The sequence below is a fragment of the Trichomonas vaginalis genome, chromosome VI (genome assembly GCF_026262505.1).
Source record: "Trichomonas vaginalis G3 chromosome VI, whole genome shotgun sequence".
Taxonomy (NCBI): domain Eukaryota; phylum Parabasalia; order Trichomonadida; family Trichomonadidae; genus Trichomonas; species Trichomonas vaginalis.
Window position 1 is genome coordinate 17,914,304 of NC_067208.1, and position 17,619 is coordinate 17,931,922.

Sequence of the window (17,619 nt, forward strand, 5' to 3'; positions counted from 1 at the left end):
TGTCAAAGATATTATGGACTCCATAGATAAGAAAGTTCATGAGAAGTTAGATGAAGAAGAACTCGAAGATACAGTAGAGAATGCAAAACATTTTTGACGAAGTGAAGATCTTCACTTCGTCAAAATGTGATGCAAAAACAAGCATTTTATGAGCTTACTAAGGCATTTATGAATGAATTCAAAGGTATTTGCATACATCCTGACCTCGTTCATTTTGTTGTTGAATTCAGCAAAAATAATGTTTAGGGTAGATGGTTTTTAGGTGTCACTACGTCACCATGTCACCAGGTTAATTAACTTCTCTTAAAATTACTGACAACATGACATTTAGACAACAGTCCAGGAAATAAACTTCTTCGTAAATGTTTTGTCATGATTTAATCGTAAATGTTTTGTCATGATTTCATCGTATATGTTTTGTCAAGGTTTCTTCGTATATGTTTTGTCATGATTTAATCGTATATGTTTTTGTCATGATTTAATCGTATATGTTTTGTCAAACATGAACGTAAATGTTTTGTCAAACATGAACGTAAATGTTTTGTCATGATTTAATCGTAATGAGTGTAAATGATTTCATATAATTGCTTACCTCGGAAAACCGAGAGAAGAGATTCCATATGAAAATCGCAAGAATTTGGCTCCTGGTTTGAAATATTATTATGTTCATAGACTTCATCGTATATGTTTTGTCAAACATGAGCGTATATGTTTTGTCATGATTTCATCGTACATGTTTTGTCATGATTTCATCGTATATGCTTTGTCATGATGATTTCATCGAAACTAAACGTATATGTTTTGTCATGATTTCATCGTACATGTTTTGTCAAGATTTCATCGTAATGAGTGTAAATGAACCAAAAATAATGTTTACGTTCATGTTTGACAACACAGCAGGGGAAGGCATTTATGAATTATTTTCGAAGAACTGAAGGTGTCACTATGTCACCATGTGTCACTCGGTTAATTAACTTCTCTGAAAAAATGAGACAACATGACATTTTGACAACAACACAGGAAATAAATGTTTACGTATATGTTTTGTCAAGACTTCTTCGTATATGTTTTGTCATGATTTAATCGTATATGTTTTGTCATGATTAATCGTATATGTTTTGTCAAGACTTCTTCATCGTAATGAGCGTAAATGTTTTTGTCATGATTTCATCGTAAATGTTTTGTCAAGACTTCTTCGTATATGTTTTGTCATGATTTAATCGTACATGTTTTGTCAAGACTTCTTCATCGTAATGAGCGTATATGTTTTGTGAAGAATATAGCAACCGCCTGAATTCAGACGGTTGCTTTTATACAAAATTCACACAGGAAAATTCTTGAGTTTTGGTTGAAAGAATACGGTCAAGCCAAAAGTGGCTCGACCTCAAAACAAACATTTTATGAGCTTACTAAGGCATTTATGAATGAATTCAAAGGTATTTGCATACATCCTGACCTCGTTCATTTTGTTGCTGAATGGTGCTCTGTAAAGTATGCATTTTATGTCAAAGATATTATGGACTCCATAGATAAGAGTTCATGAGAAGTTAGATGAAGAGAACTCGAAGATACAGTAGAGAATGCAAAACATTTTTGACGAAGTGAAGATCTTCACTTCGTCAAAATGTGATGCAAAAACAAGCATTTTATGAGCTTACTAAGGCATTTATGAATGAATTCAAAGGTATTTGCATACATCCTGACCTCGTTCATTTTTGTTGTTGAATTCAGCAAAAATAATGTTTAGGGTAGATGGTTTTAGGTGTCACTACGTCACCATGTCACCAGGTTAATTAACTTCTCTTAAAATTACTGACAACATGACATTTAGACAACAGTCCAGGAAATAAACTTCTTCGTAAATGTTTTGTCAAGACTTCTTCGTAAATGTTTTGTCATGATTTCATCGTATATGTTTTGTCAAGGTTTCTTCGTATATGTTTTGTCATGATTTAATCGTATATGTTTTTGTCATGATTTAATCGTATATGTTTTGTCAAACATGAACGTAAATGTTTTGTCAAACATGAACGTAAATGTTTTGTCATGATTTAATCGTAATGAGTGTAAATGATTTCATATAATTGCTTACCTCGGAAAACGAGAGAAGAGATTCCATATGAAAATCGCAAGAATTTGGCTCCTGGTTTGAAATATTATTATGTTCATAGACTTCATCGTATATGTTTTGTCAAACATGAGCGTATATGTTTTGTCATGATTTCATCGTACATGTTTTGTCATGATTTCATCGTATATGCTTTGTCATGATGATTTCATCGAAACTAAAAGTATATGTTTTGTCATGATTTCATCGTACATGTTTTGTCAGATTTCATCGTAATGAGTGTAAATGAACCAAAAATAATGTTTACGTTCATGTTTGACAACACAGCAGGGGAAGGCATTTATGAATTATTTTCGAAGAACTGAAGGTGTCACTATGTCACCATGTGTCACTCGGTTAATTAACTTCTCTGAAAAAATGAGACAACATGACATTTTGACAACAACACAGGAAATAAATGTTTACGTATATGTTTTGTCAAGACTTCTTCGTATATGTTTTGTCATGATTTAATCGTATATGTTTTGTCATGATTTAATCGTATATGTTTTGTCAAGACTTCTTCATCGTAATGAGCGTAAATGTTTTGTCATGATTTCATCGTAAATGTTTTGTCAAGACTTCTTCGTATATGTTTTGTCATGATTTAATCGTACATGTTTTGTCAAGACTTCTTCATCGTAATGAGCGTATATGTTTGTGAAGATATAGCAACCGCCCTGAATTCAGACGGTTGCTTTTTATACAAAATTCACACAGGAAAATTCTTGAGTTTTGGTTGAAAGAATACGGTCAAGCCAAAAGTGGCTCGACCTCAAAACAAAATTTTATGAGCTTACTAAGGCATTTATGAATGAATTCAAAGGTATTTGCATACATCCTGACCTCGTTCATTTTGTTGCTGAATGGTGCTCTGTAAAGTATGCATTTTATGTCAAAGATATTATGGACTCCATAGATAAGAAAGTTCATGAGAAGTTAGATGAAGAAGAACTCGAAGATACAGTAGAGAATGCAAAACATTTTTGACGAAGTGAAGATCTTCACTTCGTCAAAATGTGATGCAAAAACAAGCATTTTATGAGCTTACTAAGGCATTTATGAATGAATTCAAAGGTATTTGCATACATCCTGACCTCGTTCATTTTGTTGTTGAATTCAGCAAAATAATGTTTAGGGTAGATGGTTTTTAGGTGTCACTACGTCACCATGTCACCAGGTTAATTAACTTCTCTTAAAATTACTGACAACATGACATTTAGACAACAGTCCAGGAAATAAACTTCTTCGTAAATGTTTTGTCAAGACTTCTTCGTAAATGTTTTGTCATGATTTCATCGTATATGTTTTGTCAAGGTTTCTTCGTATATGTTTTGTCATGATTTAATCGTATATGTTTTTTGTCATGATTTAATCGTATATGTTTTGTCAAACATGAACGTAAATGTTTTGTCAAACATGAACGTAAATGTTTTGTCATGATTTAATCGTAATGAGTGTAAATGATTTCATATAATTGCTTACCTCGGAAAACCGAGAGAAGAGATTCCATATGAAAATCGCAAGAATTTGGCTCCTGGTTTGAAATATTATTATGTTCATAGACTTCATCGTATATGTTTTGTCAAACATGAGCGTATATGTTTTGTCATGATTTCATCGTACATGTTTTTGTCATGATTTCATCGTATATGCTTTGTCATGATGATTTCATCGAAACTAAACGTATATGTTTTGTCATGATTTCATCGTACATGTTTTGTCAAGATTTCATCGTAATGAGTGTAAATGAACCAAAAATAATGTTTACGTTCATGTTTGACAACACAGCAGGGGAAGGCATTTATGAATTATTTTCGAAGAACTGAAGGTGTCACTATGTCACATGTGTCACTCGGTTAATTAACTTCTCTGAAAAATGAGACAACATGACATTTTGACAACAACACAGGAAATAAATGTTTACGTATATGTTTTGTCAAGACTTCTTCGTATATGTTTTGTCATGATTTAATCGTATATGTTTTGTCATGATTTAATCGTATATGTTTTGTCAAGACTTCTTCATCGTAATGAGCGTAAATGTTTTGTCATGATTTCATCGTAAATGTTTTGTCAAGACTTCTTCGTATATGTTTTGTCATGATTTAATCGTACATGTTTTGTCAAGACTTCTTCATCGTAATGAGCGTATATGTTTTGTGAAGAATATAGCAACCGCCTGAATTCAGACGGTTGCTTTTTATACAAAATTCACACAGGAAAATTCTTGAGTTTTGGTTGAAAGAATACGGTCAAGCCAAAAGTGGCTCGACCTCAAAACAAACATTTTATGAGCTTACTAAGGCATTTATGAATGAATTCAAAGGTATTTGCATACATCCTGACCTCGTTCATTTTGTTGCTGAATGGTGCTCTGTAAAGTATGCATTTTATGTCAAAGATATTATGGACTCCATAGATAAGAAAGTTCATGAGAAGTTAGATGAAGAAGAACTCGAAGATACAGTAGAGAATGCAAAACATTTTTGACGAAGTGAAGATCTTCACTTCGTCAAAATGTGATGCAAAAACAAGCATTTTATGAGCTTACTAAGGCATTTATGAATGAATTCAAAGGTATTTGCATACATCCTGACCTCGTTCATTTTGTTGTTGAATTCAGCAAAAATAATGTTTAGGGTAGATGGTTTTTAGGTGTCACTACGTCACCATGTCACCAGGTTAATTAACTTCTCTTAAATTACTGACAACATGACATTTAGACAACAGTCCAGGAAATAAACTTCTTCGTAAATGTTTTGTCAAGACTTCTTCGTAAATGTTTTGTCATGATTTCATCGTATATGTTTTGTCAAGGTTTCTTCGTATATGTTTTGTCATGATTTAATCGTATATGTTTTTGTCATGATTTAATCGTATATGTTTTGTCAAACATGAACGTAAATGTTTTGTCAAACATGAACGTAAATGTTTTGTCATGATTTAATCGTAATGAGTGTAAATGATTTCATATAATTGCTTACCTCGGAAAACCGAGAGAAGAGATTCCATATGAAAATCGCAAGAATTTGGCTCCTGGTTTGAAATATTATTATGTTCATAGACTTCATCGTATATGTTTTGTCAAACATGAGCGTATATGTTTTGTCATGATTTCATCGTACATGTTTTGTCATGATTTCATCGTATATGCTTTGTCATGATGATTTCATCGAAACTAAACGTATATGTTTTGTCATGATTTCATCGTACATGTTTTGTCAAGATTTCATCGTAATGAGTGTAAATGAACCAAAAATAATGTTTACGTTCATGTTTGACAACACAGCAGGGGAAGGCATTTATGAATTATTTTCGAAGAACTGAAGGTGTCACTATGTCACCATGTGTCACTCGGTTAATTAACTTCTCTGAAAAAATGAGACAACATGACATTTTGACAACAACACAGGAAATAAATGTTTACGTATATGTTTTGTCAAGACTTCTTCGTATATGTTTTGTCATGATTTAATCGTATATGTTTTGTCATGATTTAATCGTATATGTTTTGTCAAGACTTCTTCATCGTAATGAGCGTAAATGTTTTGTCATGATTTCATCGTAAATGTTTTGTCAAGACTTCTTCGTATATGTTTTGTCATGATTTAATCGTACATGTTTTGTCAAGACTTCTTCATCGTAATGAGCGTATATGTTTTGTGAAGAATATAGCAACCGCCTGAATTCAGACGGTTGCTTTTTATACAAAATTCACACAGGAAAATTCTTGAGTTTTGGTTGAAAGAATACGGTCAAGCCAAAAGTGGCTCGACCTCAAAACAAACATTTTATGAGCTTACTAAGGCATTTATGAATGAATTCAAAGGTATTTGCATACATCCTGACCTCGTTCATTTTGTTGCTGAATGGTGCTCTGTAAAGTATGCATTTTATGTCAAAGATATTATGGACTCCATAGATAAGAAAGTTCATGAGAAGTTAGATGAAGAAGAACTCGAAGATACAGTAGAGAATGCAAAACATTTTTGACGAAGTGAAGATCTTCACTTCGTCAAAATGTGATGCAAAAACAAGCATTTTATGAGCTTACTAAGGCATTTATGAATGAATTCAAAGGTATTTGCATACATCCTGACTCGTTCATTTTGTTGTTGAATTCAGCAAAAATAATGTTTAGGGTAGATGGTTTTTAGGTGTCACTACGTCACCATGTCACCAGGTTAATTAACTTCTCTTAAAATTACTGACAACATGACATTTAGACAACAGTCCAGGAAATAAACTTCTTCGTAAATGTTTTGTCATGATTTAATCGTAAATGTTTTGTCATGATTTCATCGTATATGTTTTGTCAAGGTTTCTTCGTATATGTTTTGTCATGATTTAATCGTATATGTTTTTGTCATGATTTAATCGTATATGTTTTGTCAAACATGAACGTAAATGTTTTGTCATGATTTCATCGTACATGTTTTGTCATGATTTCATCGTATATGCTTTGTCATGATGATTTCATCGAAACTAAACGTATATGTTTTGTCATGATTTCATCGTACATGTTTTGTCATGATTTCATCGTATATGTTTTGTCAAGATTTCATCGTAATGAGTGTAAATGATTTGTCATGATTTCTTCATCGTAATGAGCGTATATGTTTTGTCAAACATGAGCGTATATGTTTTGTCAAACATGAGCGTAAATGTTTTGTCATGATTTCATCGTACATGTTTTGTCATGATTTCTTCGTATATGTTTTGTCATGATTTCTTCATCGTAATGAGCGTAAATGTTTTGTCAAACATGAACATAAATGTTTTGTCAAGACTTCTTCATCGTAATGAGCGTAAATGACCCAAAAATAATGTTTAGGGTAGATGGTTTTTAGGTTATTCAATAATGAATTATTTTTGAAGAACTGAAGGTGTCACTACGTCACCATGTGTCACTCGGTTAATTAACTTCTCTGAAAAAATGAGACAACATGACATTTTGACAACAACACAGGAGGAAGGCAGTTATGAATTATTTTTGAAGAACTGAAGGTGTCACTACGTCACCATGTGTCACCAGGTAATTTAACTTCTCTGAAAAAATGAGACAACATGACATTTAGACAACAACACAGGAGGAAGGCAGTTATGACTTCATCGTATATGTTTTGTCAAGACTTCTTCATCGTAATGAGTGTAAATGTTTTGTCAAGACTTCTTCAGCGGAATGAGCGTAAATGATCCAAAAATAATGTTTATGTTAGAATGTTAGATCTAACACCTTTTCTAACATGTTTTCTAACATGGAGGATTTCATTAGATATACACATTCTTCCTTCATTTCATTCTATACACAATTTACATCATAGACGATTTAATAGATATAATACTTTACTGTTTCATCTGATATAAACATTCTTCCTTCATTTCATTCTATACACAATTTACATCATAGACGATTTAATAGATATAATACTTTACTGTTTCATCTGATATAAACATTCTTCCTTCATTTCATTCTATACACAATTTACATCATAGACGATTTAATAGATATAATACTTTACTGTTTCATCTGATATAAACATTCTTCCTCCATTTCATTCTATACACAATTTACATCATAGACGATTTAATAGATATAATACTTTACTGTTTCATCTGATATAAACATTATTTGTTGAAAGTATCCTAAAAATATTTGATGGACTTTAACTAAAATAATGTTTAGGGAAGAATGTGTATATCTAATGAAATCCTCCATGTTAGAAAACATGTTAGAAAAGGTGTTAGATCTAACATTCTAACATAAACATTATTTTTGGATCATTTACGCTCATTCCGATGAAGAAGTCTTGACAAAACATTTACACTCATTACGATGAAGAAGTCTTGACAAAACATATACGATGAAGTCATAACTGCCTTCCTCCTGTGTTGTTGTCTAAATGTCATGTTGTCTCATTTTTTCAGAGAAGTTAAATTACCTGGTGACACATGGTGACGTAGTGACACCTTCAGTTCTTCAAAAATAATTCATAACTGCCTTCCTCCTGTGTTGTTGTCAAAATGTCATGTTGTCTCATTTTTTCAGAGAAGTTAATTAACCGAGTGACACATGGTGACGTAGTGACACCTTCAGTTCTTCAAAAATAATTCATTATTGAATAACCTAAAAACCATCTACCCTAAACAATATTTTTGGGTCATTTACGCTCATTACGATGAAGAAGTCTTGACAAAACATATACGAAGAAATCATGACAAAACATGTACGATGAAATCATGACAAAACATTTACGCTCATGTTTGACAAAACATATACGCTCATGTTTGACAAAACATATACGCTCATTACGATGAAGAAATCATGACAAATCATTTACACTCATTACGATGAAATCTTGACAAAACATATACGATGAAATCATGACAAAACATGTACGATGAAATCATGACAAAACATATACGTTTAGTTTCGATGAAATCATCATGACAAAGCATATACGATGAAATCATGACAAAACATGTACGATGAAATCATGACAAAACATATACGATGAAGTCTATGAACATAATAATATTTCAAACCAGGAGCCAAATTCTTGCGATTTTCATATGGAATCTCTTCTCTCGGTTTTCCGAGGTAAGCAATTATATGAAATCATTTACACTCATTACGATTAAATCATGACAAAACATTTACGTTCATGTTTGACAAACATTTACGTTCATGTTTGACAAAACATATACGATTAAATCATGACAAAAACATATACGATTAAATCATGACAAAACATATACGAAGAAACCTTGACAAAACATATACGATGAAATCATGACAAAACATTTACGAAGAAGTCTTGACAAAACATTTACGAAGAAGTTTATTTCCTGGACTGTTGTCTAAATGTCATGTTGTCAGTAATTTTAAGAGAAGTTAATTAACCTGGTGACATGGTGACGTAGTGACACCTAAAAACCATCTACCCTAAACATTATTTTTGCTGAATTCAACAACAAAATGAACGAGGTCAGGATGTATGCAAATACCTTTGAATTCATTCATAAATGCCTTAGTAAGCTCATAAAATGCTTGTTTTTGCATCACATTTTGACGAAGTGAAGATCTTCACTTCGTCAAAAATGTTTTGCATTCTCTACTGTATCTTCGAGTTCTTCTTCATCTAACTTCTCATGAACTTTCTTATCTATGGAGTCCATAATATCTTTGACATAAAATGCATACTTTACAGAGCACCATTCAGCAACAAAATGAACGAGGTCAGGATGTATGCAAATACCTTTGAATTCATTCATAAATGCCTTAGTAAGCTCATAAAATGTTTGTTTTGAGGTCGAGCCACTTTTGGCTTGACCGTATTCTTTCAACCAAAACTCAAGAATTTTCCTGTGTGAATTTTGTATAAAAAGCAACCGTCTGAATTCAGGCGGTTGCTATATTCTTCACAAAAATATACGCTCATTACGATGAAGAAGTCTTGACAAAACATGTACGATTAAATCATGACAAAACATATACGAAGAAGTCTTGACAAAACATTTACGATGAAATCATGACAAAACATTTACGCTCATTACGATGAAGAAGTCTTGACAAAACATATACGATTAAATCATGACAAAACATATACGATTAAATCATGACAAAACATATACGAAGAAGTCTTGACAAAACATATACGTTCATTACGAAGAAGTCATGACAAAACATATACGATTAAATCATGACAAAACATATACGAAGAAGTCTTGACAAAACATTTACGCTCATTACGATGAAGAAGTCTTGACAAAACATGTACGATGAAGAAGTCATGAAAATTCATGAGGTGAGAAAAGAGGTGAGAAAAGAGGTGAGATCTCACCTCTTCACCTAAAATATATTTTTGGATCATTTACGCTCATTACGATGAAGAAGTCTTGACAAAACATTTACGATGAAGAAGTCATGAAAATTCATGAGGTGAGAAAAGAGGTGAGAAAAGAGGTGAGATCACCTCTTCACCTAAAATATATTTTTGGATCATTTACGCTCATTACGATGAAGAAGTCTTGACAAACATGTACGATGAAATCATGACAAAACATGTACGATGAAATCATGACAAAACATTTACGATTAATCATGACAAACATTTATGTTATACAGTAATGTTAGTCATGAATGTTTGTCCTACGTGTTGGCGTTAGTGTTGAAAAATAATGTTTGTCCTACATGAAGCCGTACAAGCGTTTGAATTTGTTTATGCATAAGATTACTCTCTTGTTTTCTGTATCTATCATACAAACATAAGCAGCACCTGTTTTTGTAAAGTTTATATGAAGTTTTCGATAGTTAAGACCTGTATAATAATAGAATGCGTCCTCATTCTCAACATAGTAGTAGAACTCAAACGAATGCTTACCATAATCTGTTATTTCAACAGCTTCGTCAGATATTTCATCAACGAACTCATAAACTATATCGCCATACTTGCTTTTATTTCTATTGTTTTCAGATTTAGAACACCAACGAAGGTTTGAGATTCTGTTGTCCGTTCTATCATGATTTATATGGTCTATTTCTTTCAAATTGTTTGTATTTTCAATCCACTGTTCTGCAATAATTCTATGCTTTAAATGTTTTGTTGTTTAAACTAAGCTCAATATAACCATGATTATTTAAGCATTCACTCTTAATATGTTTGTTTTTCTTTCGACGAATAGTAAAAGGATATGTCGTACAAATCTCATAATCTTCATGATTTCTCAATGTTTCCCATTGAGTTTGTTCCCCACTAACGTTCTCATTGACGTCCTCAATATCTTCTTCCTCACTGAACTCGTCAATATTTTCACTAGCTCCTTCTGTAATGTTTTCATCGGCATTGTCATTGACTTCTTCTGTAATGTTAGATGTTGTTGTTTCGCTCATGTTCTTTCACTAATGTTAAAAAGTTATGTTGTACGAATTTTGAACAGAATTTAGAGCAGTTATGAAACAATGAAGTTTTTACGCTATTGAAAGGAACTATGAGAGTGAAGTACATGACAGCAATGACAAAAGGAACTAATATCAAACCTAATGAAATCGCTCACGAGGACATAGAGCTTAACAAGTACTTTGTGGAGTATCTTATAAGTGAAGAGTATGTAAGACCTTACTTCATGTTTGACAGCATGAATGAGGATGTTATTTCATGGTTAAAGAATATAAGCAATGTTTTCGGTAAGTACGTCATAGATGACAAAGGTCTTGTTGTATTTTATGAGACAGCAATACGAACACAGGAACTAATGGATATTATGCACTCAACAGCAAAGAAAGGATTTAGTACTATTGGCATGAATGAACATTGCAGGAATGACATATACAACCTATGCTCACGAAAGCCTTACACAAAAGCAATACAAATGATAGAACATAAGTGTCTAAGGTCAGCAAATGAAATCATTACTGTCAGTGGTTATGAAAGAACTGTTAGCAAAGATGAGTGGAAACAGCTATTCATATTAAGGAAGGACGTTGCTGAACTAGTTAAACCTGTTGCACAAACATTGTTTCAGATAAGACCAGCAATGACTAAGAACCCTTTGACCTTAGTCAATGAGACCATAGAGGTTGAAGATAATGACATGAAAGAACTAGGAATGAATGAGAGAAGTTGTGAAGGATGTTTGAGTCAAAACACATGGTTCTTCAGAGCTGTTAAGAAACTTAGTAAAGAACGACAGAAATATTTTATAGAGAAGTATTGCAAAGGATGTGTAAATGAATTGTTTGAAATAGAACTTAGAGACACTTTCACACTAAAGGACTTGAGGAAAAATAAGTACATGAGTGAGGACGGTATTGACATAGCTAGTGTTATAAATGACTTAAGAAGATGTGTTTGTTATTGACGGAGCACGTATGACATATCTAGTGAAAGATTATGATGGAATACGAGACACAACAACACTTGTGTCAGTAGATAGCAAGGAATTCAATAAGCTCATGAAGAGTGTTTATGTAGGACGTATTGAGGAGAAGGATGTGAACGCACTGATGATTTATGAAGCGGGTCAGAACAAGAACTATCTTATGAAGTCAGGCATGAGATTCTTTGACGAAAGAGATGACATTTACAGCTATTTCAGAGGATATGAGTATGAGGTACTGAATGAAGTAGATGAGAACGTTATTGAAGGATATTTGAAACATGTTCACGATGTCATATGTAATGAGGATGAAGAGCTTTATGAGTATGTTTTGAACTGGTTCGCCTACATCGTTCAAAATCCTTGTGGAAAGACTGGAACAGTACTTTTGTTAATAGGAAAGCAAGGAACTGGTAAGAATGTACTTAGTAATGTTCTATGCGAGCTCATTAGTAAGTACGCCAACAATAATATAACGGCAATAGAGAATGTGGTTGGTAGATTCAATGCTGCTATTGAGAACATGAAGCTCATCGTATGCAATGAACTAAGCTCATGCGATACGTCTAAGGTCATGAACCACGACGCACTAAAGTCAATAGTAACAGAGACTCAGTTGGACTTAAATCAGAAGTGTCAGCCAGTAAGAAAGATAGAGAATGTTTGTAATATCATCATGATATCTAACAACTTCAACTCAGTAAAGATTGACAAAGACGACAGAAGATTTGTTGTCATTGACGTAAGCAGCAGATACAAAGGAAATTACGAATATTTCTCAAATCTCATTGAAAGCTTTAATGAAGAGTTTTATTCAAACTTACTGACGTACTTCATGAGGAAAGATTTAAGTGAATTTGATGTAAGGAAGATACCATTCACCAGGGCTAAACAAGAACTCATCGAAATGAACAAAACACCTTACCAAATGTTTTACGAGGAGTTCTATGAAAAGTTTGTATCCGGATGGAATTGTACAGAGTGCTACAGAAGATATAAAGAATTTGCGAAGGAGAATGAATTCTTTGCATGTAGTTCAAATGTATTTGGTGGCAAGATGAGAGAATTTGTGAAGAGAAGTAGAAAGCGAGACGGTTCTGTAAGAAGTTATATTTACGAAGCAAGTATGATATTAGAAGGTCGTGGAAAGAAAGAAACAGTGAATTATGAGGAAGTGCTTGAAAAATTCATGGAGTACATGGGAAGCAATATAACATACAACAAAGACATATACAGTGAGTTTAAGTACTACTGTGAACAGCATGAGATTGAAGTAATGAGTAAAGGAGACTTTGAAACGCTTATGAAAGACAGTAAGGAGGTCGTTCATGAGAACAGTGATGAAATAGTTCATGAGAACAGTGAGGAGGTCATACATGAGAACAATGATGAAATAGTTCGAGAAACAGTGAGGAGGTCATACATGAGAACAGTGTTGAAATAGTTCATGAGAACAGTGAGGAGGTCATACATGAATGCAATGATGAAATAGTTCATGAGAACAGTGAGGAGGTCATACATGAATGCAATGATGAAATAGTTCATGAGAACAGTGAGGAGGTCATACATGAATGCAATGATGAAATAGTTCATGATGTCGTTCGTGAAGAAGCCATTGCAACAAAGAATGAGATAAAGGATTTCATAGAACTTAACAAGGAGGAGTTTAAAGAAGGCTATGAAGTGAAAAGATGTGAAGAAGATTTCTTGGCGTATTTGAAGAAAAAGAGACTAAAGCCAATGGCTCAAAATAAGTTTCAATCGATGTTTGAAAAGAAACGTTTGAGCTATGGTGGTGTAAGAAGCACATATTACTTTGTTAAGAAGTGAGGACATTTATTTTTGTCGTTAGTGTTGGAGTTTGTGTTTGTTGTTAGTGAGAGAATAAATTAAATCATGAACTTTGCCATGGTCTCTGTCCCTAGTAGTTTCATTAAGTTCTGGAAATAATGAAAGTCATGAACTTTGCCATGGTCTCTGTCCCTAGTAGTTTTCATTAAGTTCTGGAAATAATGAAAGTCATAAACTTTGCCATGGTCTCTGTCCCTAGTAGTTTTCATTATCTCACAGAGTTAATGAAAGTCATACTTTCTATCAGATGAAGCATGCAGATGAACATAATGAAAGTTAGTGAGTTTGCCACGAGTTATGAATAAAATATTGGCATATTAGATGTGATAGCTGATGAAACAGATGAAGATAAATTAAATCTTGGACTTTGCCACACTCTGTCCCTAGTTCCTCAAAATCCTTGACAACGTTGCTTAGAAATTTTGGTTCAAAACCTCATCTGATTTTAATCTGTTATGCTACCTGTTAAGTTTCGCGAGATTATAAATGTCATGGAGTTATATAAAAAGGAGGGACAGCTAGGGACACTGGAAGTACTTGTAAGGCTATCTGTTAAGATTGCATGAAATACTAAAAAGTCATGAAATCCATTATCGCTGTGCTAGCTTCACCTTAGAGTAAAATGACGACTAAAGTCACTGAAGCAATGAAACAAAAGTTTTTGGTAGAATACATTAAATCAGGAACTATTCCAGAAGGTTTTTACATTCATACTATGAAGGATGGTAGAGTTCAGTTTAGAAAGATAAAGCAACCATTAGATAAAGAAGGAATTTTGAGAAAGATTAAACTTCATGAGGACAACATTGCTGAACTTAAGAAGAAGTTAGAAGAGTTGGAGAAACCAAGGAAGAGAGTTATAAAGCAATGAATTCAACAGGGTAGAAATGAGGTGAAAAAAGAGGTTAGATCTCACCACTTCACCTAAATTTATTTTTGTGCTATGTTTTCATACGTGTGAGGGTGGTGAGATCATTTATTTTTTATTTTATTTTTTAAAATTATTTTTATTTTATTTGGATGTAATGACAGAACAAAAGCAACTCATACAAATCAAAACATATAACAAACATACATTTAAACATTTATTCTTCCTTCCTGAGCATAACATGTTCTTTCAAATACATCCGAGACCAGTTGACTTTTCATTGACTGTTTATAAAGATAGAAATAGTTATATCATTAAACCATACGATGACGAAGGTAAGTTATGTAAATTGTACGTTAAGAAGTTAGAGAAAGTTTATGGCTTCAAGTATGACTACAATAGGGTTAACACTGATGATGAAGATATTGAGGAAAATTTATGAGAACATTAGTGAAGTTGTTAGTGAGAACGATAGTGAGGTGAAATTGTTGGCGGCTTTGTAAATATTTAAGGTTAAGTTAGTTTTTGCGTTCATGTTGTAAAATATACGTTAACGGTTTTGTAAAGTGTCAAATTCACAAGTATTGGGTAAGGTGGAACGCAGTGCCACCATACCCAAGACTTGTATACTAACTAACTTGATATTTGTAAATATCATACTTTATAACGTAAATAAGAACTTGACCTATTAAGAAAAGCAGTAATGAAAAGAAAATCTGAAATTCATAAAAATTACAAGTTTCTGATGACAATTAGCTTAATTAAACCAGGTACAAGATTATATAATTGTATTTTCTATTCAATTATCCATATAATATCTTATCCAGAAAAAATAACTTGATCAATACCAAATGATTTTTTAACTAGTAAATAAAGTATTTTCTTTACACACACATTGTATATCATAGTTTTTTTTGGTTTCGCAAAACATCCAAAAACAAATATGCTATAAAAGTGACAATTTTAGCAAAACGAAACCCTTATTAAGAGAAAAACAATTCTTCTTCTTCAATCAGGTCAGGTAAGTGGGGCTTCCAGGCGCGTTGCGCCCTATAGCCCCGAAGATGTTTAGTATAAATGAAGTTTTTATTCGGAAAATTGTTAGTCTTCTGGTGTGAATTCGGAGGACTCTTCTTGGATAGAGTCTTGTATTTCCTCCTCCTCTTCTTTCTCCTCCATTGCTTCTGGGAAGAAGCCTTCTTCTGGGTCGAAAACATTATATAATGTGTAATTGAATGACACATTATATCTTTCTTTGAGTTCGCTCCTGACAAAGAACTTAGTTCCAGGAATACAGAAGACTTCTGTGCGTTGGAAAAGCTGATGTCCTGGAACGAATTTGGCAATTAGAGACTTCTTTTTTCCGAATTGTTCAGGAGTTTTCATGACGACAGTAACAACATCTCCATCTGCGAGGTCTTGTTGTTGTTCGGAAAGGTAAAGAGCAATGATATGAATGGTTGCTGCGTTGAATTCGAGAAAGTCGAATTCAAATTGCGTTGTCGTATAACATTCAAACCATTTTGTACAGTTGTCTCCGAACTCGTCAACGTATTCATCTTCGTCATATCCGTAACTAAAGACTTGGAATTCGGCAATTCTCTTGTCGAATGACCGTTGGATGTAACGAGGAAGATTTTGACGAACTTGGTATAAAGTTCTCAACATTATAAGCTTAGTAAATGTTGGAAAATACTGAACTAAGACATCGCTAAGCTCAATTGGACTTGGAATTGTCTTAGTAAGTTCAATTGAACTAGTAATTGCTTTGTTCAGAACTTCACAGAACTGAGTATTGTATGTAGCGTCTGTTGTTGTGTTTTCTTCGGCGTCTTTGAGATATTTAGAGCAAATTTGTTGAAGAATTTCTCTTAATTCGCTGTTAGACTTTTTGGTGGTTATTCTAACCGCTGTGCCGGTTCTTGGAGGTTGTGGGGCTTTGGCTTTGGTTAGCGGTTGAGAATTGTTAATGTTTGAATTGTGGTTAACAGCGTTGGCTTCCATTATGAAAAATGAACTGTTTTTTTTGGACCACTCATAGAAAAGTTTGAGATAAACCGTTTTCGTCAACGGAGACCCCCTCTATTTTTTATTTTATTTAATAGTTACCGTTGGAAAAACGGTTTATCTCAAATATTGAATGAACTATAAACGTTTTTTGTTTTCTATATATACTTTTTTGTCCAACGGTAAAACTTTTTACACAACGGTTTTTGAGAGTCGTCGCCGTTGACTTTTTTGTAGAGCACTCAAAATAGTATAACTTTGTCCGGACAAGTAAGGGTCTATCGTCGCTACAGGAAAAGTTACAGGCGTTCCAAGGAAGTATACTTTGAGAAGCCTTCCCCCTTATAGAATGAGATAAGACGGTTATTTTACAAAACTGACAACACTTTGACCGAGTAGTTTTTTGTGCTGAACAAAAAGTGTCATATAAACATCTGTCAAAAACCGCTTTTTAACTTCACTTAAAATGCCACGTAAGCTACGTAAGAATATACGTAAGAGGAAGGGAGCATTGAAACATCCAATAGTAAAACTGACACCACAACAACAGTTGCAACAACAAATGATGAATGACCCCACTATGTTGCAACAAATGTCAAGCAACCCTATGCTTTTAAACCGAGTTATTGGTGCACAGAGTGGAGGTTTAAGAGCGGCACTTTTAGCGAAAATGGCAGGCTATGGTGGAGCTGCAGACGGAACAGCTTATAACCCTCAAAGTCAAATGAATTTGAGTTCACTCAAAAATCAAATAACAGATGTCAAAAAGTCAAACATAGACATACAGAAACAAATAAGCGAAAACGAAAAGAAACTAGAATATGACAGACACACAAAGAAACTCAATGAGTTAAACGTAGAGAAAAAGAAGAAAGAAGAACAACTGAAAGAACTAAGTACAGAG

At 33.3% G+C, this 17,619-nt stretch overlaps 3 protein-coding genes and 1 pseudogene across 4 annotated transcripts, besides 1 other annotated feature; 2 read left to right on the plus strand and 2 right to left on the minus strand.

Annotated features, from left to right (window-relative positions):
- Positions 1 to 10,300: 10,300 nt before the first annotated feature.
- Positions 10,301 to 11,003, minus strand: TVAGG3_0885250 (annotated as a pseudogene). The gene has a single exon. A coding segment is annotated over exon 1 (703 nt).
- A 620-nt stretch (positions 11,004 to 11,623) lies between these two features.
- Positions 11,624 to 13,142: a mobile genetic element.
- A 1,320-nt stretch (positions 13,143 to 14,462) lies between these two features.
- Positions 14,463 to 14,711, plus strand: TVAGG3_0885270 (uncharacterized protein; the record flags this gene model as incomplete). Its single annotated transcript, XM_001296876.1, has 1 exon — positions 14,463 to 14,711. The coding sequence occupies one exon, from the start codon at positions 14,463 to 14,465 to the stop codon at positions 14,709 to 14,711; it is 249 nt and encodes an 82-aa protein (XP_001296877.1).
- A 1,098-nt stretch (positions 14,712 to 15,809) lies between these two features.
- TVAGG3_0885280 (uncharacterized protein) lies at positions 15,810 to 16,712 on the minus strand (the record flags this gene model as incomplete). Its single annotated transcript, XM_051250601.1, has 1 exon — positions 15,810 to 16,712. One exon carries the CDS (start codon positions 16,710 to 16,712, stop codon positions 15,810 to 15,812), a length of 903 nt encoding a protein of 300 aa, XP_051086076.1.
- Positions 16,713 to 17,181: 469 nt separating this feature from the next.
- Positions 17,182 to 17,533, plus strand: TVAGG3_0885290 (protein of unknown function, DUF4106 family; the record flags this gene model as incomplete). The annotated part of the gene is made up of 1 exon (XM_051250602.1): positions 17,182 to 17,533. A coding segment is annotated over one exon (352 nt), but the record flags the coding sequence as incomplete, so codon positions are not given.
- Positions 17,534 to 17,619: the final 86 nt, after the last annotated feature.